Here is a 26,800-nt window from a genome sequence, read left to right as displayed (position 1 = left end):
TTTTGCAAGATGTGATTGTTAAATATTCTGATTGGCCGGCTGTCAATATGATGAATGAATTCACTGTCCATTTTCCCAAACAATAAAACTCTGAGGTGTCGCTATTTCTTCCTTTCTCAGGTTATAAAGTCATTGAGCCACCAGCATGTCTCCCTTTCTTTGTTGGAACAGCTGTTTTAAAAGTGAAATATAACTGGGAAGAAGACCTGCTTTGATTTGTCCTGAATGTAGTTCATCTGTTGTCTTGTCTTGAACAAAATATTATGGAAATATAAACCAAAATGTACAGATTTTGTACCCCACAACAAGCTCTGCGTCTAAAAACATAAGAAACCCTGCCGTGTTCAGGAGGCAGTACATTAGAAGTATTATGGGAAATGAATAGAAGGAGAAGCTTGTATTTTAATCTAGTCACGTCTGTCATGGCACTGGAGAGTGTCCTCGTGTTGTATGTTGGCTTTGCACAGTGGAAAATTGTAATCCCTACTCCTGCTAAAGGAGTCTCAAAATCAAAGCCTTTGTGGTTGCATTACTGCTTATGTTCAGATAGTTACTGTATATTTATATATATATATATATATTATTTATTTATTTATTTTTTTGATTAAGGCACAGCCAAAGTAAATAAGTGAGTTGGACCTTGCGTGACTTCACTCTCTGGCTCTCGGACAGCTGGCGGGACTGCAGACGTTGTCCTGTGGTGTGCTCTTGTCGCGGTCGAGTCCCACATGAAATCAGAATGCAGATCCATGCTTGTATTTCTGTTCTCCAGGAAGGCTGTGCGTGGGCTAGAAAGAAAATCCATCAAAGTGACTAAACAAATCCACCTGAATGTTGTTTAACCTTTTACCACTGTTAGGATTGTATTGTTCTGTTATGGCTGACTAGCTAACACTTTTATTGTTGTGATGCATAAACTGCTTTTTGCCAGAGTTTCATGCAGGTTGTGTCTTCCTGATCAGGTTATTAATGTCAAGTGTCTTATTCTTGCAGAGTCCTATGAACCCGGTAATTGCAGCAACGGGCTTTCAGATGTCCCCAAGTCAGCCTGTGTCTGTGCCAGCCTTTGGAGAGGTCCGGGCTCAGACTAATGGATCAGCTGGCCAGGAAAGTAAGCCTTTTGGCTTCCAGTTCAACAGTGGCACAGAAGAATCTAGCAAGGACAGTGACTCCTCAAATAATATATTCTTCCAGTGCATGGCACAAAATGTGCCCCAGAGCAACTATTTCACCTCCATTTCTGAAAGCCTTGCAAAAGAGCCACCAGCTTTGAACTTATTTAAGTCTGCGGCCCCAGAGTCCCCGAAGAGCAGCTTATTTGGTGGGGCAGTAGTGGCTCCCTCCAAAGACTCGACAAGACAAGACTCGAAACCAACAGGAAATGGGGCGGACTTGGGAAAACTGTTCAACCCAGATGCTATGCCTAAACTCACTCCTGCATTTCCTGGGAGTAGTTCGGGGCTTGTAAGTGGTGCTAAACCTAAAGAACCGCATGAAAATCTCTTTTTACAGCCGCCTAAGCTATCTCGTGAAGAACCCTCCAACCCATTTCTGGCCTTTGCTGAAAAGCTTACTCACAGCCCTTTTAGTGGACTTCCATCAGCTCAGCCCTCAACCAGCACTCCGGCCTCAACTACAACTTCTGTTATTGTTCGTCCACCAGCTACCTCTATTTGGCCTCCCAAGGCCTCCATGTTATCTGCAGACAGTTCCACTGTACATGGTGAAAATAAGAACAATCTTTTTTCCCTTGCTAATGCTTCTAGGGGCCTTGTGTCTTCTCCATTTTTGGCCTTTTCCTCTGGTACCACGGCAGTTTCTATACAAAGGCCCACCATCTTAGGAACTACCTGTGAAACCAGTTCATCTGAAGCCACCCTGTCACAGGCTTTAGAAATGCCTACACTGTCTTCTAGCCCAACTGAGGTTGGTCCCATTGACAACAGAATGTGTGGACCTGGGCAAGAAGGTGGCTGTTCTCTTGTTAACCCTTCACAAGAGTCTGCAATTCAGCATCTCAGTTTTTCAAGTTTCAAATCAACCTCTGCTCCATTGATGGAGTCCAGACAGCTGTTTAGCCAGATGCATCACAAATTTGCCCTTGATGAGCGTAGTGTGGCATCCAGACATGACTCGGACTCGAGCAGTAACAGTGACCTGTCAGACCTGAGTGACACAGAAGAGCAGCTTCAGGTTAAGTCGAAGGAGCATGGGCATCTGGGATCAAACTTTGGGAATGTCATGCTAGAAAAAGGGAAGGGAAAAGGTATTGGGAAAAGTCGACCTCGCAACAAACCCCTGAAAGGTAAGAAATGTGTCCCTGCCAAAAGACTGGATCGTATTTGAATGACTGGACCAGTCCTTGCCTTTGGATGTGAATGGGAGGGTTTTGTGTAGAAGTTACCAGAACTATTAAGAAGTTAGGAGTGTGATTGGTAATTGATTAAGTCTTTGTATTTCACTCAGACATTGCAGAGTAACTTAGAGCCCCACTAGTGCCCGTCTTCAGACTTAGGAGGCTAATGGACCCAAACATGACGAGCACATGAAGACCACAGTGCCACTCACTGCCCTAAAGGTGGTTCAGTGTGACTTAAATAATAATGACATAATTCAATATTGTTCACCTTTTTGGATCTGTTTTGGGAACTTTGGTGTGAAGATCCCGCCAACCAGTTCCTTGTCGTTGTACACCTGGCTGTTTCCATCAGTTGAAGGTCAAGTTACATCACGTTGCAGTATAGAAGTAGATTGGTGTCTTCTGCAGTGTCGAGTCTCATTCTGGGCTCCAGCCATGTGCAGTTTTCATGTTCTCAGTCTGTTAGGCACCAGAGAGATGTGTGTGTGTGTTTGGCTGATGGTTAATGCTGAATGTATACTGATATGCTGTCCTGGGTTGTCTTTGTCACTCCACCCCAGGTTTGTCCTCTTCATGCAGTAGGCCTCCTCTTGTACTGAGGTGCAAAAAATATTCAATATTTAGAGACCTTAATTACCACAATTGTAGATAATCTTGTGTTTTGTGCTATGAGCAGAGAGGAGTCCACTTGAAATGGTTTGTTTAACAAAAGCACTTGATGGAGTGTCGAGGTTTCTTTCTCTTGTCTTTTCCCCATTAGTGTGTTGTCATCTCTTTGATTACAAGTTCTGAAACTGCACCAGCGTTTCTCGTATCACTTTGTTGCAGGTACTAAAGAATAACAAGTGAATAGTTCTGCGTTATACAGCATATTCACGTACAGACCTCTAGAACTCGTAACGTATTCAACTTGAAACACCGTAAGAGACATTTACAAAACACGCCACTTGTAGCAGAAAACCAGCAAAAAGTGCCTCGTGGGTCCAAAAACCACACAAATGAGTTCCACCAGTCGCCAGTACTTACTGATGAAGAAAAGATTTTTTAAAATGTTTCACAATCCTGAATAGATGGAATATTTAGTAAAAGTGATAATACATTTTATTAATCGGTTTAGAACAGTCGTGTGCATACCAAGATTGGATCTTCAATTAAATGGTATCTTTAGATGAAGGTGATATGATGTAACAAGCATTTTGCAATCCATTGTATAATTTAAAGAAACATAAATGCGTATTTCACTTCTGCACCCGTCCGTTTATCAGCAATACCCATGATTAGAACTTCATCAGACAAGATGTTTTCACATCTTGCCTGAAGAAGGGGCCTGAGTTGCCTCGAAAGCTGGCATATTGTAATCATTTTAGTTAGCCAATAAAATGTGTCATTTTGCTTGACGTTTCACTACATTCATAATGGCTAACACGGTACAACACCCCAGTACTACTAACGTCATCAGAGAGCATCTTGTCTGAACCTTTGACATTTAGTTGGTGTCGCTCTTTGCTTTTCACGCGTGCGTTATCACCGTGTTTAGATCGAAAAAGCTCTCTCTCAGCGGCCTGCAGATAGGAGGTTAGAGATGACTCTGGGAAGAGTTTTACAATCCGCCATTCCACTGTCTGGAAGATTAGCTAGTGTTGGAGAAGATTTCAGACGTCTGCCAATGTGTCCAGGCCAGGCTGTCCCAACAAGTTCAGCCTGAGAGCAGAATGCAAGATGCCAAAAGAAGAGTCGTAAGAAGTCTAGAATTTCATCACAAGGCCTCCAGTTAGCTGTCCACTGTGGACGTCAACGTGCAGGACTCAACCATTAGAAAGAATGGGAGGGGTGCGGGTGGACAGAAGACTAACGATTGTCATTAACACCTAGACAGTTGGGCCACAGTACCAGAAGACCTGATAGCAACTCTAAAGGATGGAGGTGCACATCTGATGGTTTGTGGCTGCTTTGCCATCGTAGAATCAACTAGGAATTCTTCATTGTACCAGTAACAAACATCATGCCACCTCTACGTTTTGTAGTCCATTGTATAATTTACAGAAACATAAATGCATATTTCACTGTGCACCCCTCCATTTATCAGCACTACCTCAAGTCAGAATCACTGAGATGCTGTGGGGGGATTCGTGCACGTACGACACACTACAGATGTTACACAGCTGAAAGAATCGTGCGTGGAGCAGCGGGGAAAGCGTTCTGCACGTCAGTACCAGAAAATGCCAACTTGAGAGGGTGATACAAGCAAGTAGAGCCATGGAAGGACTGACTTTCCACAGACAGTAATAACATATATCGGTTCATTTTTCATATTCATATATTTTTTTTGTACATCACCTGTATCTGAGGATGCTGTTTAAATGAAGATCAAATCTTTATATGTACACATGTTAAAAATAAATAAATCCTAGGGTTTACTTACTTTTTCACGTGACTGACACTTGTAAGGCCCCAAACGCTTTACTGAGATGTGCCTAACGTTGTGTTTAAACTCCATTCTTAGTATTTCTTTAGTTGAAAACCACGTCTGTGCCGCGTCATTTTGGTTTATTTTTTTGGGTCCTTGTGGTAAGTAAAAGCAGGCTAAGATGTTGTATGTGGCATTGTGAGGACGGATTTGTCTTTTAACTTGAATGAGTTCCTCTCCTTTGAGTTCACATTAGTGGACTTGTGTTAATCAGGCTCTAACAAATCTGCGTCTTTATCTGCACTGATTCTGTTTTTAGTAATTTGTCAAATGTATACCACTGTGCCCGCACTCGCTGAGGAGCACCGTACAAAAATAAACCAAGTTGTATTGAATATGGCTGTGTGTTAGTGCAGGCAGAGCAGAGCCAGTGACGCTGTGTCGGGAAGTGTTGGGAAGTGGAAGCTGTGGGCTCTTTTTTTCTCTTGGTGTTATAGCGCCAGAATTTTGGTACCTTTGGCCGATGCCTTTGTCCAATCTCACATTTACAAAATCAGGAAATGTTTCAAGTGGGATGAATTTTTTTTCAGGTGTTACACAAGTAAGTTAAGTGACTTAGCTCAGGGTGCCACAGTGGGAAGTGAAGTGGTCCGCTAGCACTCAGCACCCTAACCGCAGGGATGCACTGAACTGCAGTCATTCTGGAGAAATCAACGGGCATATTGGCTGCTTTTTGAGATCAGCAGTAAAGAGTTAAATGTCTGCCATCCAGGTTTACCCTGAAATCAGATCAGATCAGGTCAGATACCAGTTACCTTCCAGCTGTTTGCTGCTGAGTGAATGCTCGTCGATTTGTCGGAGTGCACCATCCAGTTGTGGCAGACAGTGGCCTGGCAAACAACAATTGATTTCTTGTAGAGCTCAAAAGCACACAAGGAATGCCTTAATGGTCTTTAGCAGGCCCTGCTTTTTGACAGCCCCCCAGACTTGACTCCCTAAGAAGACAAAAAAAACCAAACACAGCGACACGAGCACATCGAAATGGTCAGGTTGGCAGAATTCACCATAGATGTCAATAGTACTAGGGTGTTGTACCGTGTTAGCCATTATGAATGTAGAGAAAAGCCAAGCAAAATGACACCTTTTATTGGCTAACTAATCTTTCTAGTTAGCCAATAAAAGGTGTCATTTTGCTTGGCTTTTCTCTACATCCATAGATGTCAATTTATTTATATAGCACATTTAAAACAACATAGAAATAATGTGGCCAAAGTGCTTTACAATAATAGAAGGAAAGAAAACATTCAATTAACATAAATAAATAACATAAATAGAAATTGAAAAAATGAACATAAATAAATAATAAATAGAATGTAATGTTACATATTCACAATGAGGAAACCATCCGTATATACACACATTTACAAAATTCTTGTGTGTTTAGCTGAAGAGAACTCGTTTATTCCAGCAGGTGTACGTAAGACCACACTCTGTGACGTGCTTTAGACATTTTGAATTACTGAGCACAGACTGAGGTGCTCTATCAAGCAAGTGTGTCTTCTCAGTGGTCGGCTTTAACGCTAGTTTAGTTTAATAAGATGACATCCACTTGAGCACATAACATAAGCAGATCCACGATAGGTCGACATATCTATAGACCCATTAATAGAGTCTGTGAAGTGTACATGTGTGTTTAAAGAAGTGTGTTTTCTCTTGTATATGTTTTTATTTTATTAAGTCATGTGACCTTTCATTTCTACCTACAGTTGGTCAGTCTGTTCTGAAGGATATGATAAAGGTGCGCAAGCTGAAGCAGTCTGGCGAGTCTTTTCTACAGGATGGTTCCTGTATCAATGTAGCACCCCACCTACATAAGTGCCGAGAGTGTCGTCTTGAAAGGTATCGCAAATTTCGAGAACAGGAGCAGGATGAGGAAGACTCCACTGTGGCCTGCCGATTCTTCCATTTTCGCAGGTGGGTCTTTCAGACATTCTTATCCTTTGTAACGTGCTTGTGTACCAGGTATATGCATTCATCCATATCCTGTCTCTTTGGAATCTAAACTTTAAGGCTTCTGTTGTAAGACAAGACCTTACGTTGTTTTTGATTTTAGGTTGGCCTTCACAAGGAAAGGTGTGCTGCGAGTGGAAGGCTTTCTAAACCCCCAGCAAAGTGACCCACACGCCATGAGCCTTTGGATTCCCTCATCCGTTATCCCTGAAGGTCTTGATTTAGAGACTTCAAAATACATCCTGGCCAATGTGGGCGATCAGTTTTGCCAGCTTGTCATGTCTGAGAAAGAAGCCATGCTGATGGTAGAGCCTCATCGTAAGAGCACTTGTTGTTTTTTATAATTTTGTGTCTTTTAATTTCAACAAAAAAGTGCGATGCATTAGCTAGTTATATAACGCTGACTTAATAATAATAATAAAAAAAGCAGCAAAATAGCATATGATAGAAACTGCAAAATAATCATTATTTTTACTAATTAGTTGAGAAAAACTGATAATTTTGAACATGTTAGAGATGCATGTGCCTGTACAGTTTTAAAAATTGAAAAAGTATCCTTACAAGGTAAAGCCTTCTGACCACGTAACCAAGCTTCATTCGAATGTGTGCCAGTCTTTATATCGTAAATGATTTTGTTACAGAGATTTATTCCACTTTGCCCTCAGGTTGATTTTCTCCTGTTTTTTATTCTTCTCCAGAAAAAGTAGCGTGGAAGCGGGCAGTCCGTGGAATCCGAGAAATGTGTGATGTGTGTGAGACTACGCTCTTCAACATTCACTGGGTGTGCCGAAAATGCGGATTTGGTGTATGCCTTGATTGCTACCGTCTACGGAAGAGCCGTCCTCATGATGGTGGGTTTCTGAGAGTCCCCAACGTTGTTTCATTTTAAGAAGCTGTGACTCCCTACAGTGTCATTGTACCCCATGAAAATCCGGAGGATTCATGAATGGGGCTGCTTCAATGATTGCTTCTGTTTACAACATGTTAAATATAATTAGAATTCAAATTGTCTTATCATGAAAAAGAACATTTTCTATTTCTATATTATTTCTGCTTGGCTGCACCCTGGGATGGAATTTTATGGTTTTTTTTTTTATTATTTATTTTTTTCTGCCACAGTTAAATTTAAGGAAATTGAATGTGTTTTCCATTTGATAATGTCATTTTATATTTTTGTTGGTATTCCACTAATGCACTCTTACCATTTTGATGACAGATTCTGATGATATACCGGAGGATGAGGTGTTTTCTTGGTTGAAGTGTGCAAAGGGACAACCTCATGAGCCGCAAAACCTCATGCCAACTCAGATCATTCCTGGCACCGGTCAGTGTTTTAATAAAATCTTTTAATGTATGTTTTGAACAAACAATAAAAGGCTTTAAATGTTACATTTTATTAATGTATTTGTGTGTGTGTAAAAAATATATAAATCTTTGTACCTGTGGCTTTTCTCTCTCTACCTCTAGCGCTATATACAATTGGGGATCTTGTCCATGCAGCACGAGGTAAATGGGGTATCAAAGCCAACTGCCCCTGTACCAGCAGACAGAGCAAGCCTCTGCAAAGACCAGCTGCCCCAAATGGTGTTTCCCAGGTACGTTTCATTCCGATTAAAGCAATTTTTTTTCTACTTCAGGGATGTGGCAGCAGAAATGCTGCAATATAAATAGTAAAATAAAGGTTACAGCTGCATTGTAATACTACTTTTTATTTTCGGGCCATTCTAAAGCAGTCCACTACAAACTCAAGTAGCAGTGCAACTGATCTTGATCCAGCAAATGCAAATGGTGTATGGACAAGTGGGCCTCCATTCCCAGGAGGGGCCGGTGACATGCCCGTTTCAGAAGAAAATACTGAGACAGGAGAAAGCAGCAGCGATAGCACCAGTAAGAGTAACAGTGTCCCTACAAGCTCGTCAAGCATCAGGGACAGTCGGCAAACTGTTGGAGACACTGCACCCTCCTCTGCTTTACACTGGCTCGCAGACCTGGCAACCCAGAAGGCGAAAGAAGAGACAAAAGGTAAGTGGTGAGGCTCAAATTAAATGGGCAAGGAGTGATAAATCATATAGTGAAGGGGCTTTCATTTAGAGGGAAGAGAAGCAGTACATTTCTTAATAATAGAACTACTTTTATGCATTGTTTCATTGTAAATTTCATTATGCATAAATTGGCTTGAATGTGTATCACACACTTTGTATGTACAAGCATGGGGAATTGCGCACAGTTGTGAAGAATGTACTTTAATATATTTAACTAGAAAACATCCATCAGGTTTACCAAGGCCAGTCCAGACCGCTGACTCTTTTGTACTTCGACACCATGTTCTTGGTTTCTTAACGTATAAAATCAATTTTCACTTGAAGAGGCACTAAGTAGGTAAATAGTAATTGACAAGCTAACTTTGTGAAATATCCTCTAGTCGAGTTTCAAAATCCCCAAAGTCCTGTTTTTATATAAATCACAGTACTGGGCAATTTATTCCACATATTCTTCATAAAATTTTCATTTAACCGGCTCCAATCTGTGCCTCCATATAATTCTACATTATTCCTTTCTAGGAATGTATTCACTGAGGCTGTCAGTAGGAAGTAAATCGATCAGTTGTATGTTATGGCAAATAGCAAATGAATTATTTAATGGCTCTATAAGACCAAAGGCAAACTGAGCTGGCAGTATTTCAATATAAATAGACTTGGGGGTCTTGCATTGCTCCTGTAACATTTTGCAGTGAATGTATAGTCCACCTTCTTCAAAATACCAACAGATTATTCGGTGAAGGGGAAGGTTTGCAGCAAGTGGTGTTTTACAAAACTCGAGAACTTGTCATAATGAGAGGATCGGACCGCAATTTAAAAGGCAGTCTGTGCAGCCAATGTGAGGTTTTGTTTTTAGACTTCATTCATTTTATTGGTCAGCACTTTACGTTAGGGTACAGCATCTATTAGTGACACCCTGTTACCTAAGAAATATATTAAAAAGAGGTAACATTTACAAAACACCAGCAAAGTGGTTATTCATCTCTGTGAAGTGTTGGCATATCAAGAACTTGAGACGATGGTAAACTGATTTTGAGTATGAATATAATGGTCTTATTAAAATTAAGGACTCACAAGCCTTATGCTGAGCTATGCAATACTGACAGACACCCACTTTCCCAGATAAGGGCATGAAAATATTGAATCACTGTAGATTTCTGTGGATTTCTTTATTCAGTTGTTTATATCTCAGTGATGTGGTGACAAAACCTGCATGTTATACTCAAAGCATATGGTGAACTCTTAGTATGGTGAAGACATTACTTTAAATTGACAGCGTTTTACAGATTTAAAGTCACTTTTCTTTGATTTTTTTTTCCCTAAAAAATAAAAATAAGAACAACCTTATGTTTGGGAAATGCTGTTTAACCTCCTTAGTGTTGGTTCCGAGTGTCACTGGCAGTGGTATAGAAGTGTCTCGCGTAAGACCTGAGGATTACTCGGGCTATAAAAGTGCCAACAGCGTTAGTGCAGAGTGTTACTTGGGCAGTGGTATACGTGTGGCTTGCAAAAGTGTTGGGCCAGAGCATAACCCAGCCAACGGTGCAGGCGCATCTTCTCCTAGCCTCACGATGGCGTCTGATCGGCAGTGATGACGAAGTGAATAAAACGGAAAGTGATTGGGGTGAATCCAAAAGTGACGCTCGTGTCTCTGACACATGTGCAATGTGCTGTTCATATTATCACTACTATTCATTATTATTATTTTTATCATTATTATACTGACTTTGTACTTTTTAGCGTTTTTCCACGTTTTACAGTAGAAAGATGAGATTTAATAAAAATGTCATTTTTCAGGTCAAAACATGCAACACTGTTTTTTTTTTTTAAAGGAACTGCATGAATATGTAGCACTAAATATGAATTATTTCAGGAGATCTGTAATTCATGTTTTTTTTTTTGCTTTCCAACATTCTTGTCGCAGATCCTGGTTCACTTCGCTCAGTCCTTAGCAAGGAATCCCGTTCTCCTTTTGCCTTGGAGTCCTTCAATTCCCTTTCAAAGTCCTCGTCCTCTCCAAAACTGTTCAACAGCTTGCTCCTTCGCTCTGGTGTCTCAAACACTAAAACTGAGGGGTCTAGTCTGCGGGACCTCCTAAATTCTGGGCCAGGAAAACTTCCTCAGGGTGTATCGGAAGGTGGAATTCCATTCCCTTCAGTGTTTTCCTCATCTTCTGCTGTAAGTATTTGCTTTGAGCAATTAAAGAAATGAATAACGTAGCAATTGCAAAATGTAGTTTTTAACTGTGAAATTGCTTAACCCTAAAATGTTCATTTTTGACATATTCACTGCAAGCAGGGCAGCAGGTACAGACCAACATACGATCGGTGATTTCTTTCAGAAGTGAAGATTCTTTATGCATAGCAGTCAATGTTTTACTTTTGTTACATACTGGCTGTGTCCATTGCTTGTGCTATCTCACACTTGATGCTCTCCTGTTATTTTCTGCTATTATATGATTTGGATTCAAAAGGCTCTGATTCGATTCTATTTCGATTTTATCTTGACTGATTTAGCATGCACTGATACATAAGTGGTGTCTTTTTTTTTTTTTTTTAGAAGTTGCTTAACCATGCATAGTAAACATTAATATGTGACAAATTTCAATAATACTTTATTTGAGGGTTGTCTACATAGTGAAATCATAACATATGCATAAGCATGGAATAACATTTAAGAAGAAATATGTGATTAGTAATGAACAGTTAACATCAGTATTTGGACCATGTGGAACAAAACATCATTGTTCTTTTTAAAAAACAAAATAGCACCGCAATCATTCAAAATTCACCATAATTTAACTAACATTTGTATCTTAACAACATATTATGTGGTGGGCTTCTTGTTTTAATACAGACAGTGCAGTGGCATTTACTTGATATAGATGTTTTATCATCTTGTGAATACTATTCTTATAAAATAATATTTTTATATTGTTTCTTAAATATTGTTATTTAATAATCTGTATGTTATGAATCGCCATGTAGACACCCTTCAACTAAACTGTAAGACAAATTTATTCCCGTATTGTACATTTAAAATAATCTTTAATTGGTCAAAATTTAAAGATACAGTGGGAAGACAAATATCTTCCTATGACTCTACAAGTTTCTCATATCCTCAGTTAATCAGTCTCGAAAATGTGTCCTGCAGTCCCCAGACAAAAAGGAAGTGTTTTAAAACAACGATGTAGAGCACTGAATGAATTAAACAGAAAAGAAAAGATTGGAGGCTATTATGACCGATAACTGCACTGTTATGAAGCTACTTCAAGTTGGATTCTTTGAGAACACGCTCACTTTTGTATCATAGGCTGCTCTAAAAATTCCAACAGTTTTCCACTTGCTTTGCCGGGTGAAGTGTGTTGTAGGGTCCCTTATCTTTACAGATAAAAACTGCTATACTGTAGATTCTATAATTTTTTTGGGCATGAGATGAAGTAAACAGAAGCTTGGAGCTACCTGCCGTCTCCAGTGTGGATTGTTTAGGCTCTGCTCGTTTGGATGTCAGCTGAGATTACGTTTCTGTGCGACATCGAGATAAATGATTTCTCAAATTAGTCGTGTTACAACAATATGGCTGTAAACATCTGAGCTGCACAGCTTACATATGGTTTGCTTTTATCCAGTTGTTCTTTACCAATGCACTGTTTGAATCCATAGTAACTCCACACATCTGATTTAAGTGTCCAAGATGCTGATTTCAGTTAAAGAGGACACACCATTTTATGTGACATAGTAAGGTGCTTTTTCTGTAAAAAAGCCTCCACAGGCGTATTTGCTCCATCTACTGGATCGGATGCCAAAAATGAAGATGAACACCAATCTATATATAGTGATTGAGCAGGATAGAGATTCACAAGCTCGATCTCAGGACTTTAAAAATTGATATTGAATCATTTAAACCGAAAATAAAGATTAATCAGAAAATCAATATTTTTATCCAGGCCTACATCTATCCATTTCCCGACATGGTATTACAGTGACAGCCCTGGGTGCAAAGCAGAAACCAGCTTGTATAAAATATCAACGTATCAAAGGGCATGCTCAAACTCGCACATGTACTTAAAAATGATCAGTTTATGGTCCAAAATGTGCATTACAAGAGAAGTGTTGACACTCAAGCATACTTTTAAGAAACTCAAGTCGAAATAGTCAATCCCATATATCACAGAAACAATCACAAATTTAAATCTTAAAGCACACTAAAAACCCACCATCATCACAAACTTGAGAGTTAATTAGTACTATAAAGAGTCCCACTGTGTGTTACAACTTCATATTAATTTAAAAAAAAAACTTTAGCAGAGACACCGGCAGGAGAGTACAGTAATCCAACAAATGGCAACCATTTGACGATAGCTGCCTGCCCTTACTTAATCTACTTTGGCCTTGATATTCTTATGAGGATCACTTTCTCAATTCTTTTTGCTAGAACTCTAGCCAATACTTTGAAATATGACCAATCTCATTATTAAATCATGACATCAAAGGGTCTTTATTTTTCTCTAAAAAGACAGTGATTGATCAGCTTAGAGTCTCTAATTAAAACTAATATTTGTGTCTTTTTGAGGAGTTACAAAGCCATAGCATATGGTTTATTTACTAAGCAGTAATTTTTATTGTTCTTGTCTTGAGTTACTTATTAATTGGTCCTGCATTATTAGATCCTGTTTAACTCATGGCATCAAAACAAACCTTGAAGATCACTTGAAAGGTAGAAATGACACAAACCAAGATCCTCTTCACTGTCTGTTCATATTTAAGCAATGAAGAATTTAAAGTAAAACTGTCGGTTAAATCACTTTCAATAATTAGTTTGACAAGAAATTGAGTGTTGCTTAATTGAGCAAAACAAAAGCAAAATATGACTGTAAGCTGCTGTCTACTGACTAAGCACATCTTTAGAAACCTGCAAGCAAATTTCACTTAACATGTGTATAGTGAGTGTGAAGTGTCAAGATGGGGGGGACATAATAAAGTTGGCATACATGGCGCACTACCTAATTCATACCTTTGTATTTTCTGTATTTTATAACTTGCTGATTGTTTTTTTTTATTTAAGTAAAACCTGACATTCATTAAGGACAAATGCATCGACAAGCTTAAAAGCTTTGCAGAGTATCTAAAAGAGAAGTTGCCAAATGTTTACCTTTTCCCCTTCTGTTGTTTGCCATTGTGGGTTAGGGAGAGAAAGGAAAAGGCAGCCTGCCAAACTTCTTAGATCACCTAATTGCTTCAGTGGTGGAGACGAAGAAGACCTCGGAGGTTAAAAAGGCTGACAACTCAGCAGAGATGCAAAAAGAAGTCAAGAAAGAAAGCATGATGGGCCTAAGTGTGTTGGACCCCAACACCTCCCACTCTTGGCTGTGTGATGGACGCCTGTTATGTCTCCAGGACCCCAGTAACAGCAGCAACTGGAAGATTTTCCGAGAATGTTGGAAACAAGGGCAGGTAAGCTTTCTAGCATTTGTGTAAAATCTGCCCACAACAAGCGTCTGTATTCTTGCTTAATGGCTGCAAACCACTGTACTAATTGCTTTTTAGTTTTAAACACATCAGTCATCTGACCTTTGGTCTCCATTGGCCTAAACTCAAAAGTGAAATGTAGCTGTCCAAGCTGGTTTTTTAAAGGCCGTTTACTGTTCCTTGAGAGATGTCTGCAGAGGTCTTTATAATGACAAGCTTGAAACTGTCTTAGCAGTTCATGTTGCAGGTGTTATAATGAGGTAACGTATTTGATGGTATTTATCTTCATCCCTGCCAGCCTGTGCTAGTTTCTGGCGTGCACAAAAAACTGAGAGGAGAGTTGTGGAAACCCAATGCATTCAGCCTGGAATTTGGTGACCAAGATGTAGACCTGGTGAACTGCCGCAACTGCGCCATCATCTCAGACGTCAAGGTCCGCGACTTCTGGGACGGGTTTGAGGTCATCTCAAGTGAGTTGTGCAGTCATCACAGCCCTGGTGCTGCTAATTGCTTTTGGCCTAATCTTTCCTATTTAAATATTTTAAAACTACAAGCTGATTTTATACTTTTAATTTGAGACTTATCATTTATCCAAAAATAACATTTTTGAACCATCAGGCTCCAAGTTTAGCTATAGAAATATCAGTGTGCTGGATGTACAAACAGCATTTTATTTTATTGAATCCTTAAATTCTAATTGCATTTAATAAGTAAAAATATTTTTTTGTAATTTTGAAGAACGCTTACGTGGAGAAGACGGGAGCCCCATGGTTTTGAAACTTAAAGACTGGCCTCCAGGGGAGGACTTCAGAGATATGATGCCAGCCAGGTATGCAGAACGTGGGTGTAATTTAAAGCCCCTCCAACCTTCTTAATGCACCTTAGGGTATCTGTGCTCCTCAGTACTAGACCAGTTTAAATATTTAAAATTAAAGTATCCATTTTGTTTTTAGTGACCACACTTGATTCTCAGTATGAGTACAACTGTCGTTTAGCACACTAAAACCAATTCACTTACATGTTTATATGTCTTTCTGTAGACTGGTTACTTACACACATTCAGACTTCAGTTACCCAATGATTACAATTCAAATCAAGAGAAAAGCATTGTTGGAAATTTGTGGGCTTGATTGGCTAATTTCCCGGGGAGTATTCTGATCTCCTTGTTGTGCTTATTTGGATTAATTACTTGATCTTAATTTTTTTTCCCCCTTCAGATTTAATGACCTAATGGACAACCTTCCCTTGCCAGAATACACTAAGAGAGATGGGAAATTAAATCTTGCTTCAAGATTGCCTGATTTCTTTGTGCGGCCTGACCTTGGTCCAAAGATGTATAACGCTTATGGTCAGTGCATCACCCAAACCTAAATCATGTCAACATTCCACTAAATGGGAAATTCTTTGAGTATGAGGCCTCTAGCAGATCCTAACCATGCCTTTTATTGTTTTAGGGCTAAGCACTCCCGAGGACCGTAAAGTTGGAACCACAAACCTTCACCTGGATGTATCTGATGCTGTGAATGTTATGGTTTATGTGGGAATTCCAGAGGGAGATGGTCTAGAAAGTGATGGTGAGGATTGTTTTGCAAGCTGCCTTGTCAGATGTGTGCTTAACTAGGAGTCCATTTATTGCATTGATCAGAACTGAAGGCAGCATTTGTTAATAGTGCGTTCAGAGAAGTCCACAGTTCTCCATTGCACTCATTGCATTATTCTTTTATTTAGTGTGTAATTTTAGGGACAACGTTAGCCTTACTAGTATTTTGTGTTATTGTGTAGATCTCTTGTTTTGTTTTGATTCTGAAACATTTTCTCATTTACAGAGGCAGATGTCACTGGATCTAAAGGTCTGTGCTTTTTCTGTTCCTCCCTGGCATGTCTCTTTTGAAAATGTATTTTTTGCTTTTATCACTATGCCAGCTTCCTTGGGGAACTAAAGGATTTGCCTGTGCATTTCTGAAAATGGCGTAGAAACATGCCAAATAATCCTGTTTGACAAACACGTCTATATTGCAGACCTTTCTGTTCCACTGACTCATTATTGCTTTTGAATGCAAGTCCCTAGAGAACACACAGGCTAACCTTAGTGCAGAGTTTGGGTGACTGCAGTGGTTTTGTTGTTAGTCTTCTAGTTTAGCCTCTTAAGCATTTTTCTTTTTTCTTTTTATCAGAGGTGTTGAAAACCATAGAAGAAGGAGATGTTGATGAAATGACGAAGCGAAGAATCTATGAAGGAAAAGAGAAGCCAGGAGCCCTTTGGCACATCTATGCCGCCAAAGATGCAGAAAAAATTCGAGAGTTGCTTCGCAAAGTATGTTAACCTGAAGCATCAAGGAAGGAAGTTGTTGTGTATTTATATGTTGTAGAGTTGGGCGCGGCGTTGAATAATCCCTGAGCAGTATTTCTGGGTGTTGCGTGTCTTGGATTTAAACTAGTTAAGAGGAAATAGGATGTAAAGAAAATGAATGTAGACATGAGTGTCTGAACGCTTCTAAAGATGTCTGCTGCGCTCCATAGTCCTACACAAGTGATGCGGTTACAGTGGTGCTTGAAAGTAAACGAGCCCTTCAGAATTTCCCATATTCCATCATAAATGAGACCTAAAACATCATCAGATTTACACACTTGTGCTAAACGTAGGTGAAGAGAACACAATTGAACAAATGAGACAGAAATATCATACTTGGTTGTTTATTTAATGTGGAAAATGATCCAATGTCACAAATCTGTGAGTGGCAAAAGTGTGTGAACCTTTGCTTTTAGTATTTGGTGTAACCGCCTTTTGCAGTAATAATAGCAACTAAATGTTTCCGGGAGGTCTAGATCAGTCCTAGGTCATCGGCTTGGAGGAGGTTTAGCCCATCCTTCCATACAGATCTGGACGGTGTATGTGCCCAAAAAGAAGTCTGACTGCATTCTCATACCATTGCTCGCGTACTAAAGTGTCAGCAGGCATTTTTTCGTGGCATTACACGTGTAATTTGTGAGCATGCCCTTGCTGATCAAACAGAGGAAGCTCTGCAGTCTACTTGTGACTTTACGCTGTAGGAAGACAAGTGAATAAATCAAGATAAGTAACATTCGATCTGGCTTTTATATAAGTAACATATAAATGCTTCTTATGTAAAGACCATCACAAAACATAATCACAAACAGGAGTTTGCACGATACATCGGCGAGTTCTGTAAGCCGTGCTGTTTCTTTGAAGGACAGGTGATTGGCAGGATGATGCTGGACTCGCCCTGTATCCAAACTGTGCCATCTTTCGCCTTTATGCCTGGTGCAGCTGCGTTGTTCTTATATGTGAGTGGAGTTTGTTGCGGAGAGGGCTTCTGTTCTTTCTTCGATCTGAGTTCACTTCTGTTATAGCTCGGCTTTATTTGAAAACAGCAGTGTCCAATCGGAGCGAGCGTGAATGCGACTGAGAGCATACAACTGAATTAAAAAGACGCTAACCTTTACAAGTACCATACATTTGCAGCGGCGGTTACAGACTTAAATCAAATGAATGTTTTTATTGTATAATAGTAACAATAAGAACAGCTCACTACTCAAAACGTTTATTTTGGGACACGTTAAGACTCGAACCCGGGACCTTTTGAATAGAAGTCAGCAGCTCTAACCGCTGTACTACCCAAGAAATTGGGATAACAAGCAACACTAACCTGATTTCTTTTTCTTCGGTTATAGTCTTAGGAGGGGGGAAAAAAGCGCATTTGTTCTGTTATACTTGTATCTTTTGTGAAAGTGCTTATCTGATATTTGGACATCAGTCTTCACGTCTATATTTTGTCGTTAGTACTAAAACATGGAAAAAGATTGTCTTTTAGGTATGTGTTCAACATTTCTGTCATGCTACACTTACACAGATCTTTGTAGACACGGAACACACGTGAAATGTATGTGTTCCAAATAGCAATATATTTTTTTAGCCACTTTTTTCCTGAAATGGAAATACAATTTGAGTACAGTATTTGTTTTACTAAAATGATACTGGACGTACTGCAGTAATCTACTGTCTCAGTTTGTTTCTCACCGCCTCCACCTTCTGTCTTTGTCACAGCGTTACTTGTCCTACTTGTAAGGTGAGAGATGAAGTCCAATCCATCCTGGTCCGTTTTGAGTTGGTGCAACATGTTGATTTGCCTTCTCACTCCGGTGGTCATATTTTGGACTTGATCTGTATATCTGGCCTAGCAGTGATTTGGGACTCTGTGATCAGCAGTACTTTTCACCGTCTCGTTATCTCTCCCTGCTCTTACCTGTACACATCAAATTTCTTTCAGAAACCTTATAAATATCTGTCCTTCAATCCTTGCTAGTTCCACTTCTGTTGTTTTTCTGTCTTCACCTATTCCATCAACACCAGTCAGTCTTGTTGACTACTATAACTCAGCCCGTCATTCAGCACGTGATTAAACTGATCCTTTAAAGAATAATCAGGATTCAGCTCCATGGTACAATTCAGAATTCCGGTTTATGAAAGCAGCTGGCCGACATCTTGAGAGAATGTCATGTAAGACTGGCCTCACTGTGCACGCCCAGGCTTTCCCTGACCATCAAAGGCTTTACAGAGATGCACTAACTGCACCCAAGAGCACACATTATAGCTGAGTAACAGAAAATGGCCATGATAACACAAGGGTTTTCTTTTCTGTACAGTGGAACCTCGGGTCACGACTATAATTCGTTCCAAAACTCTGGTCATAACCCGATTTGGTCGTGAACCGAAGCAATTTCCCCCATAGGATTGTATGTAAATACAATTAATCCGTTCCAGACCATACAGACTGTATGTAAATATATATATTTTTTAAGTTTTTAAGCACAAATACAGTTAATTAAACCATAGAATGCACAGCGTAATAGTAAATTAAATGTAAAAACACTGAATAACACTGAGAAAACCTTGAACAACAGAGAAAACTAACACTGCAGTAGTTCGTGCTATAGTGCTACCAACCGATGGCTAAAAACACTTATTTTAAATGAGTTTTAAGCACAGGGAAAAAAAATTTGAAAATATCTGTAATTTAATAAACCACCAAGAAAAGTAACATTGCAACAATGCACACTACGAACCGATCACTGTAAACAGAATTGAAAACAAAGTCAAGCCCAGTGCATTCTTTAACTGCCTTCTCTACCTTATGTGTCCAGCTCTCTCTTTCATGCTCTCTGTGTGTGTGCATGTGTGTGCGCGCGTGTGTGTGTGTGTCACGCTCTCTCTCTCTCTCGCTGCACAGGGAGAGACTGAACACGTACAAACCGAAAGGGAAACTGGCTTGTTCGTATACCGAGTGTGTGGTTGTGAACCGAGGCAAAAGTTTGGTGACCTTTTTAGTCGTAAACCGATTTGTACGCGTACCGAGACGTTCGTGAACTGAGGTTCCACTGTAGTTGGCAAACTATTTAAACCTGCATCTGGCCCAATTACCACCTCTACCGCAATAAAATTAAAGATATAAATAAGTAACATAAATCCATCATCCATTTCTACCTAAAGTGTATCTCAAGAGTCTCTATATGTTTCAGCCTACCTTCACATTTACTTCACCTTTACTTTCGTAGCCTGTTTCCATTATTCTTTGTAGACCGTTCTCTTCGCCAGTATGTAACTTGTCACTGACTTATGATATCTATTTGTTACCGGAGACAATCTGTTCTGTAACAGCACATCTACAGAAGCCTGGCACCGTATGTTCACATCCATTGAGGGAGTTTGCCTGCACTGACTAGTAGCCTCATGTTAATTAGTGCTCTTGGTTTCATGGTATTTCAGATGGTTGCAGTTTCATTTTGTTTCTTTTGGTTTCAATTCCAATTATAGTTTGGAGAAGAACAGGGCCAAGAAAACCCAGCAGATCATGACCCAATTCATGACCAGAGCTGGTATTTGGATCAGATTCTTCGAAAACGCTTGTATGAAGAGTATGGCGTACAGGGCTGGTCCATCATTCAGTTCTTGGGAGATGCTGTGTTCATTCCTGCTGGAGCACCCCACCAGGTTGGCATGTTGTTTCCTTGCCAGATCAGTCAGTCAGACAAAATATTCTGTCCCATAATTTGGATTTACCTGACTGCTGTCTGCCATCTTTGATTTCAGGTGCACAATTTGTATAGCTGTATTAAGGTGGCAGAAGACTTTGTCTCACCAGAACATGTAAAGCACTGTTTCAGATTAACACAGGAATTCAGGCATCTCTCCAACACGCACTCAAACCATGAAGACAAACTACAGGTGAGTGTGCCCAAGTCGCTCTGACAGTGAATAAGCAAATGAAAGGAGAAGTTCACCTTTTGTCGCATCATCAGGGCCAGATTTACTTTTGATAACACTGCTAGAATTTTAAATTAGGCATTTTGAAGGAAGAATACAAGTTTGAAGACATCCAAACAAGTGTGATTCACATGGACTGGGGCTGTGAGGCGGGCATTGCTTAGCGCTGTAGTTGGTCTTTGGTCTCCAAAAGGTGAACTTCCTCTTTACGAGTTGATTGAAAACCTACAAAATAAATGTCAGTAAATTAAATGTATGATGTTTCACACCTAGATGAAGGACATTTTCCACAAAATATATTTGTTTTTCAAAGCCTGAGGACTTGAATCACTTTGACTGCGGGTTGTGGCTGCCCTCTCGTATTGCTTGTCACAGTGCGTCACTTGGGCATCAAATTAAGGTTTTTCTGGGGCAGGTTTTAAAGTGAGGCATACAGGCTACCAGCTTCTGGGCTTGGCCATTATAAAGTGTAGAAGTTTATTTCTTTCACTTATTATTTTATGAAATGTGTGCAGCATTGTATATTTTCACCTGTTCTCTGTTTTCTAGGTGAAGAACATTATCTATCATGCAGTCAAAGATGCAGTGGGAACACTGAAAGCTCATGAATCAAAAGTGGCTCGATCTTAGCAGAAGATCTGCGGTGACTAAACTGGTTCAGACAGATTGTATGTAACACAAGACACAAGAGGCAGAGCGGAGAGAACGGTGCATTGTTGGGGACGTAGCCCGAGACTCGTCAAGTCAAGCACTTCAATGCAGTATTAAACAGGAACCGGAAATCGAGAGAAGCCGAGGACTCCATTGGTCACGCTCTGTTCACTCCCAGGCTGTGAACTTTGGTGAAAGATGCAGTATCCCTTTCAGTTTTCAAGTGTAGAAGGTTCTCATTTGCTTCAGTTTTGGATAGATAACAACATTTCTTTAATAGTTCTATACCCTCTTAGATTAAAGTGGTTTGTTTCCTTGTTGCCGCTGTTTTAACTCCAAAATAATTTAAAAAAAATGTCCAAATTACTGTGGCAATCGACTGTTGAGAGCAGACTCAAGTTAGTTGTCAAGCATTTATTAGGGCACTTTGGATGATGATGATGTTCACTAAATGTTACAAGACACAGAGCAAAGTGTGTTTTGTTTTTTGGATTAATTGATTTGTGGCCCTCAGTTCCTTTGTTCTGAAAGTCTGAATTGTCATAATGTTTAACTTCTGGGAAAGAGAAGCTGCATCTTCAGCTGATTTGGGGGTTCAAGTCAGACATTGACAGCCTCAGTGTGTGCCGACCCTGATGATCATACCGCATAGGACTAAAGTCTTAGCTGACTGTAGGTGATTTCTAGTTCTAAAGTATCACTTTCTGTTTCTCCTTTTTTTAAGCATTTTTATGAAGTACACTTTTGATAAAAAAAAAAAAAAAAAATGACACATTTAGAAGGGACTCCCACTCTTCAGACAAGATTCAGTCTTCCTGTGACATGAGGCTCTGCATATTGGTAGTTGTCGAGACATCCCAGCATTGATCAGCACATACATGTGTGAAGCGTGTTCGGAGGGGGGGGGCACCACACCACAGGCGTGTTTCATTGTGTTCCTCCCTCGAGTTTTGGTGCTGACGTGTCATTCCTCATATTAGGTCTTGAGGGAAACATAAAAGGTAGAAAGTGTTTCATTTTAACCGATTCCTGCCCAGACCTACCTGGGGCACGTCATTGAAGTAGGCAGGGGAATCCACCGCAGGCAGCTCACTTCACTTTGGAGCTGATTTCAAGGTTGGTTTTTTTTTTTTTTTTTTTTTTTCTTTATCTGGTACTGCAGTTTGTTTTAAAGAAATGGTTGTATCATTTTTTTAATAAAGATGGAAAAGAGTTGTTCCGGTGTGGGTTTTGTTTTTTTTTTTTGCCGTAGCGCCTGCCATTCTCGTTTCCGGCTGCTCCCTGCTCTCTTTATTCAGGTCGCCATTTCCTGCCAGGATGTGTGTATTTTAGTCTTCTGATAAAAAATGAAAATGTTTTGTGAACTTTGCTGAATTGTTGGCCTAGAAGCCCCCCTCAGAGATTTGCTTGCATTTCTTTGAAAACGGCGACACACGTATAAAGAAATGGCACCATGCCTGCTGCTCCTTTGACCGATGATTGTGAACAAAGGAAGGAAATGAGCTCAAGATGTGAGCAAAGCACAGTGAAGTCAAGCAGAGTGTTGAGACCAAGTGAACCAAGGAGACGGTGAGAGGCCTAAAGCCAGAGCACCACAGCGGGCCGTCTGGGTGAGTGAACCACTTGATCACTGATCAATATTAACCTGTAGTCTAGTTTGAGAATGTCATGTGTGCTCTTAGTGTTCACCTTAACTTGTAAGGCCAAGCTGTTGTGTCTACCCATGAGATGCATTGTTCTTTCTTTATGTAGTCCCTTCTTAACAAATCTTATCATTTTGAACTGCTTAAGTACGTATGCCAAGGGTGCAGAAGAAGGGTGGCATGCCAAGTAAGGTTGTATTCCTATCTACTAATTCACTCGCAGCAAACCAGGATATCTCACCACTTGCAGATTTCTAAAGGTGCCAGGCAGGGTTGCCCCATTTTCTCCACTTCTTTTCAGTCTTTCACAAAGGGGCCTGTGATTTAATCACCCCGGTCTTAATCCATGGCTCTGGTCACATAACGTTTTAGTGTGCAGAAGACTTTTATCTTTCCTTGTGCAATGCCCATAGTGATCTCCCTCATATTCTAAAATGATTTGACACCTATGAGCATCTCTGTCCAGTTACGAGATAAACTGCTTAAAATCTGTTCTCCTATCCCAAAGTCTGTTTAACTACCTTAATTTGTGTCAGTCAGTCCCCAGAATTACACTGACAGGGCAAGATCAGGTCCAAGGCCACTGACGGACTTTACAGACATAAGGGGCATACGGAACTTAATGAGCAGACTTGCGTTACATGTATGTGTTTAGAAGTAGAAGAGTGAATGCTGTTTGATGGGTAGTGCCATGTCTTGTTGTGCTCTTAGCTTAAATCACGTGGCCACACTGGCATCCGACACAATGGCTGACAGTGATGTATGGTGCTGTGCATGAATCTCTCGTTGAAGGGGTAATTCCTGGGGCTGATGTGTACTGTTGGCTTTGGTGTGTATCTAGAGATGCATGCATGGCTGTCAGAACTGTGACGTGGTGGGTGAAGCATCTTAAAGATGGTGACACTGATACCCAGTATCAGCCTCCTGACAGTTGAGCAGCAGCTCCAGAAGACAACAAGGAAAATGATGGAAAAAATGAGAAGCTTAGAGGCAGTCCAGCAAGCTGAATGTCGGTCTTCAGTCTACCTGAACAATTGGCCAAATATGTCCAAAGAAGTACAGAGCTTGTAAAAATTAGGTACACACCTTGATTTATATATTTAAGATGTCGTTATTTTTAAGCATCAAAACTCACAAAATTTAAAAAAAAAAAAAAAAAGGTTGCTGAATAATTTTTATACAATCCTCATATGTAATTAAAAACGTCAGGGTCCTGTCATCCCTGTAATAAATAATCCACACCAAGATCGATAGAAGCGATTATTTATTAAAACATTAACCATAACAACAGGAACAAGATGTTCAATAAACCTCCTCATCTACATGGCCAGCTGTTTGCTGACACCTTGTAAGGTGAACCCAAAAAGAGCCTGGGCATCCTGTATAAGGCTGTGCGTAGAAAAAAATCCAGATGCTCAAAGCCGCGTTAAGCCAGCTTCCAGGCACTTCAGCTCCTTAAATCCCATTCAGCGTGAAAAGTAACACACGTGCACACGCCTGCCACCCCACCCTGACTCCTCCCAGAATATCTCATATTTTAGTACGCAAATCAATACAAACAGCCCCTTCCTGTTCACTGTTTGGTTAAAACACAATGGCAAAGATGTGGGAGGGGGGGAAAAAGAAGAATTTCAGCAAAGGAAAAATATGCTGTTTGTTGGCTTAAGCAGTGGTATAAACAACAAAAGCATGGCGGAGACACTCCAAAGGTCAGGGTCAGAAAGTCACACAGTACCCGAAATAAAGAAGCGATCAGATATCACGAGTCGAGTCGCAGCCCGTCGTCTCTTTATTCTGTGTCAGACGATATTACAAAAGCTGACCCCCATACCGATGACATGGTGGTGCTGCTGTGCCGAGTGCGTCTTTGGGCGCTGGCTGCTCACCCACCTCTGCCTCAGAAACTGCAGGGAGGCCATCTGACCAAAATGCAATAGTGGATGCTGTAAGAGAAGTGGCCAATGAACTAAGGAATATTAGGGCTGTACTATGGGATATGGACCACAATTTAAATGAAATGGCTAAAAAATGAATGCTGCATCTGATTACCTGTTTTTACATTCAAACGAAGTTGTACCGCTGTCCAATCTGGGTGATCATTTGGGGGGTCGGGTTCATCATAGCGTGTTTGCTCGGGCACGGCAAGCTGCGACACACTTTCTGTGGACTATGGAGGAGCACATTAATCGAGTGGAAATGCATTCTCGTGTAGCATTGGCGCTGAGCGACACAACGGATTGATTCTCTGCTCTTTACATGGCTATTTGAGGTGACTTGCTATCTTTAAAAGGACTGCTTGCCTTTTTGACACACTAGTTAGAAAAGCCCCCCTGCGACTGTATGGCGCTGCCGTTTTCAAAGGATCTCCAGCTATGGATGATGTCATGGCAGCTCATTCTTTTGGTGATCTGTCCCTAGCTGACTTGTCCGCCATTGCTGCCATAGCAATGTGCCTGCAGCTGACCACTCTGATTACATTTGGAAAACCAGACGTTGCTACAAATTACACTTTGATGTTTCGCATTTCAAATAAAGTGTACGGAAATCTTATATATCTGGACAACAAGCGGATAATGCCACCTATACGGATGGCATGGCGCGACTCGGTGATGTTTGTGAAATACCCAATCGCTCAGCAAAGTCACATTGAAAAGCTCCTGTGGCTAAAATCCTGAGCACGGAGCAGGCAGAGCACAACTCCTCAAAGTCTGCCTTTGTAAAGCCGGTGCCAGTTGGACAGACAGCTCTTGGAAATCGAAATCGACTTACAGGCCAGTCATCGTCATCAGCTGTAAATACGAGGAGCTCTCTTCTAATTCTTCCATTTGCAATGTCCTTGAACAACACTAAAGCAGCCGTGGTAGTTGGAATAGTTTGGCCATTCCATGCAGCATTCTATTGATACAGAATGATTACAATCAAGTGAATTAAATTTGTAAGCGATACGCAATTCACTTCGGTCTATTTGATAAAACCTGTGTCATTGATGTGAATACGAAAAAGAAAAGGGTAAGTGACACAAACAGTAGCACTGCTTTGGCGCTGGGTGCTGCCAGGTGGCAAAACTGAGCAGAAATGTGTGTACGCAAGGTAAGGGGCTACCATGGAAATGTGCGTAGTGTTAACCCAACTTCAGTTTTTACACAAAGCGATGTTAGCGAGGAAACGGGCATACGCACCGTTTATACGTGAGGCCCCTGGTGAGGGGCACTAAAAAGTGAAAGAACCACAAGAAGTCCCCTCGGAGCTGAGACTCTAATGGAGTGTAAAGTTTTACATGGAGGTGGTTGGTTTGATTTTTATTGGGTAAAAGTGTCTATCAAAAAAGTGTGAGAGAGGCTTTTATTTTAAAAACGAAGCTGAATAAGCCAGTTGTTGCTCAGGCAACAACTGTTAAGTGCGGCTCTGGGTTCTAATTTGTGGTAGGGGCTTTGAAGGCTCAACATTAAGTAGCAAAGCAGCAGCTTCACACCAAATCAGTCTATGATATCAGATGTGTGGATTTAGCTGTACAGGTAAACTCTCTAAGCCTCCAGGAAGGACAAGTTCTAGAAGAATGAGTACACCACCTCTTTCTAGGCAGTCATCCCGGGGAAGTACAGGTGGCCAAGATGACCGGACACAAACTGCTTTGTGCTGCTTGACAGGTTGAATCGGAGTCATTGGGAAAGGTACGACATCCCGTTGTTGAGGGAGGGACATCAAGGAAACTCGAGCAGCATACATTTAGACTGACAGAGAGGCTCAGTGTCTCTGCTGTCACATCTATAGGGTGGCCCTGGGAGACCAGAGACCAGTCCACATACTAAGGTGGAGAGCCACTGGTTAGTCCAAGTGTGCAAGATTAACTGCTTATTAACCGGCTTGTTTGATTTACTCTTCTATTTTGGGCCTTAAGTGAATCAGTCTGTAAATACAAAGTGTGACTTACTCTCCTGCC

The 26,800-nt window shown here is 40.6% G+C and overlaps 1 protein-coding gene across 2 annotated transcripts in view; it reads left to right on the top strand.

Moving 5' to 3' along the window:
* The window catches only part of kdm3b (lysine (K)-specific demethylase 3B), a 76,371-nt gene extending 53,939 nt beyond the window's left edge, over positions 1–22,432 (top strand). Inside the window, exons 8-25 of one of the 2 annotated variants that reach the window (XM_028813181.2) lie at positions 994–2,305; positions 6,533–6,740; positions 6,880–7,094; positions 7,475–7,627; positions 7,993–8,100; positions 8,244–8,371; positions 8,510–8,798; positions 10,740–10,993; positions 14,002–14,268; positions 14,582–14,753; positions 15,022–15,112; positions 15,501–15,631; positions 15,738–15,857; positions 16,110–16,133; positions 16,458–16,597; positions 20,117–20,293; positions 20,393–20,527; positions 21,116–22,432. In XM_028813181.2, the coding sequence (XP_028669014.1) occupies positions 994–2,305; positions 6,533–6,740; positions 6,880–7,094; positions 7,475–7,627; positions 7,993–8,100; positions 8,244–8,371; positions 8,510–8,798; positions 10,740–10,993; positions 14,002–14,268; positions 14,582–14,753; positions 15,022–15,112; positions 15,501–15,631; positions 15,738–15,857; positions 16,110–16,133; positions 16,458–16,597; positions 20,117–20,293; positions 20,393–20,527; positions 21,116–21,196 (4,005 nt within the window). In that variant the 3' untranslated portion in view covers positions 21,197–22,432. Of the gene's footprint in view, positions 1–993; positions 2,306–6,532; positions 6,741–6,879; positions 7,095–7,474; positions 7,628–7,992; positions 8,101–8,243; positions 8,372–8,506; positions 8,799–10,739; positions 10,994–14,001; positions 14,269–14,581; positions 14,754–15,021; positions 15,113–15,500; positions 15,632–15,737; positions 15,858–16,109; positions 16,134–16,457; positions 16,598–20,116; positions 20,294–20,392; positions 20,528–21,115 lie in introns of both variants that reach the window. The other variant, XM_028813180.2, reaches the window with a different exon arrangement.
* The last annotated feature ends 4,368 nt before the right edge of the window (positions 22,433–26,800 follow it).

Source organism: Erpetoichthys calabaricus, chromosome 11 (assembly GCF_900747795.2).
Source record: "Erpetoichthys calabaricus chromosome 11, fErpCal1.3, whole genome shotgun sequence".
Taxonomy (NCBI): domain Eukaryota; kingdom Metazoa; phylum Chordata; class Cladistia; order Polypteriformes; family Polypteridae; genus Erpetoichthys; species Erpetoichthys calabaricus.
Note: the sequence above shows the minus strand (reverse complement) of the source record. Positions and strands in the feature narration are given on the sequence as shown.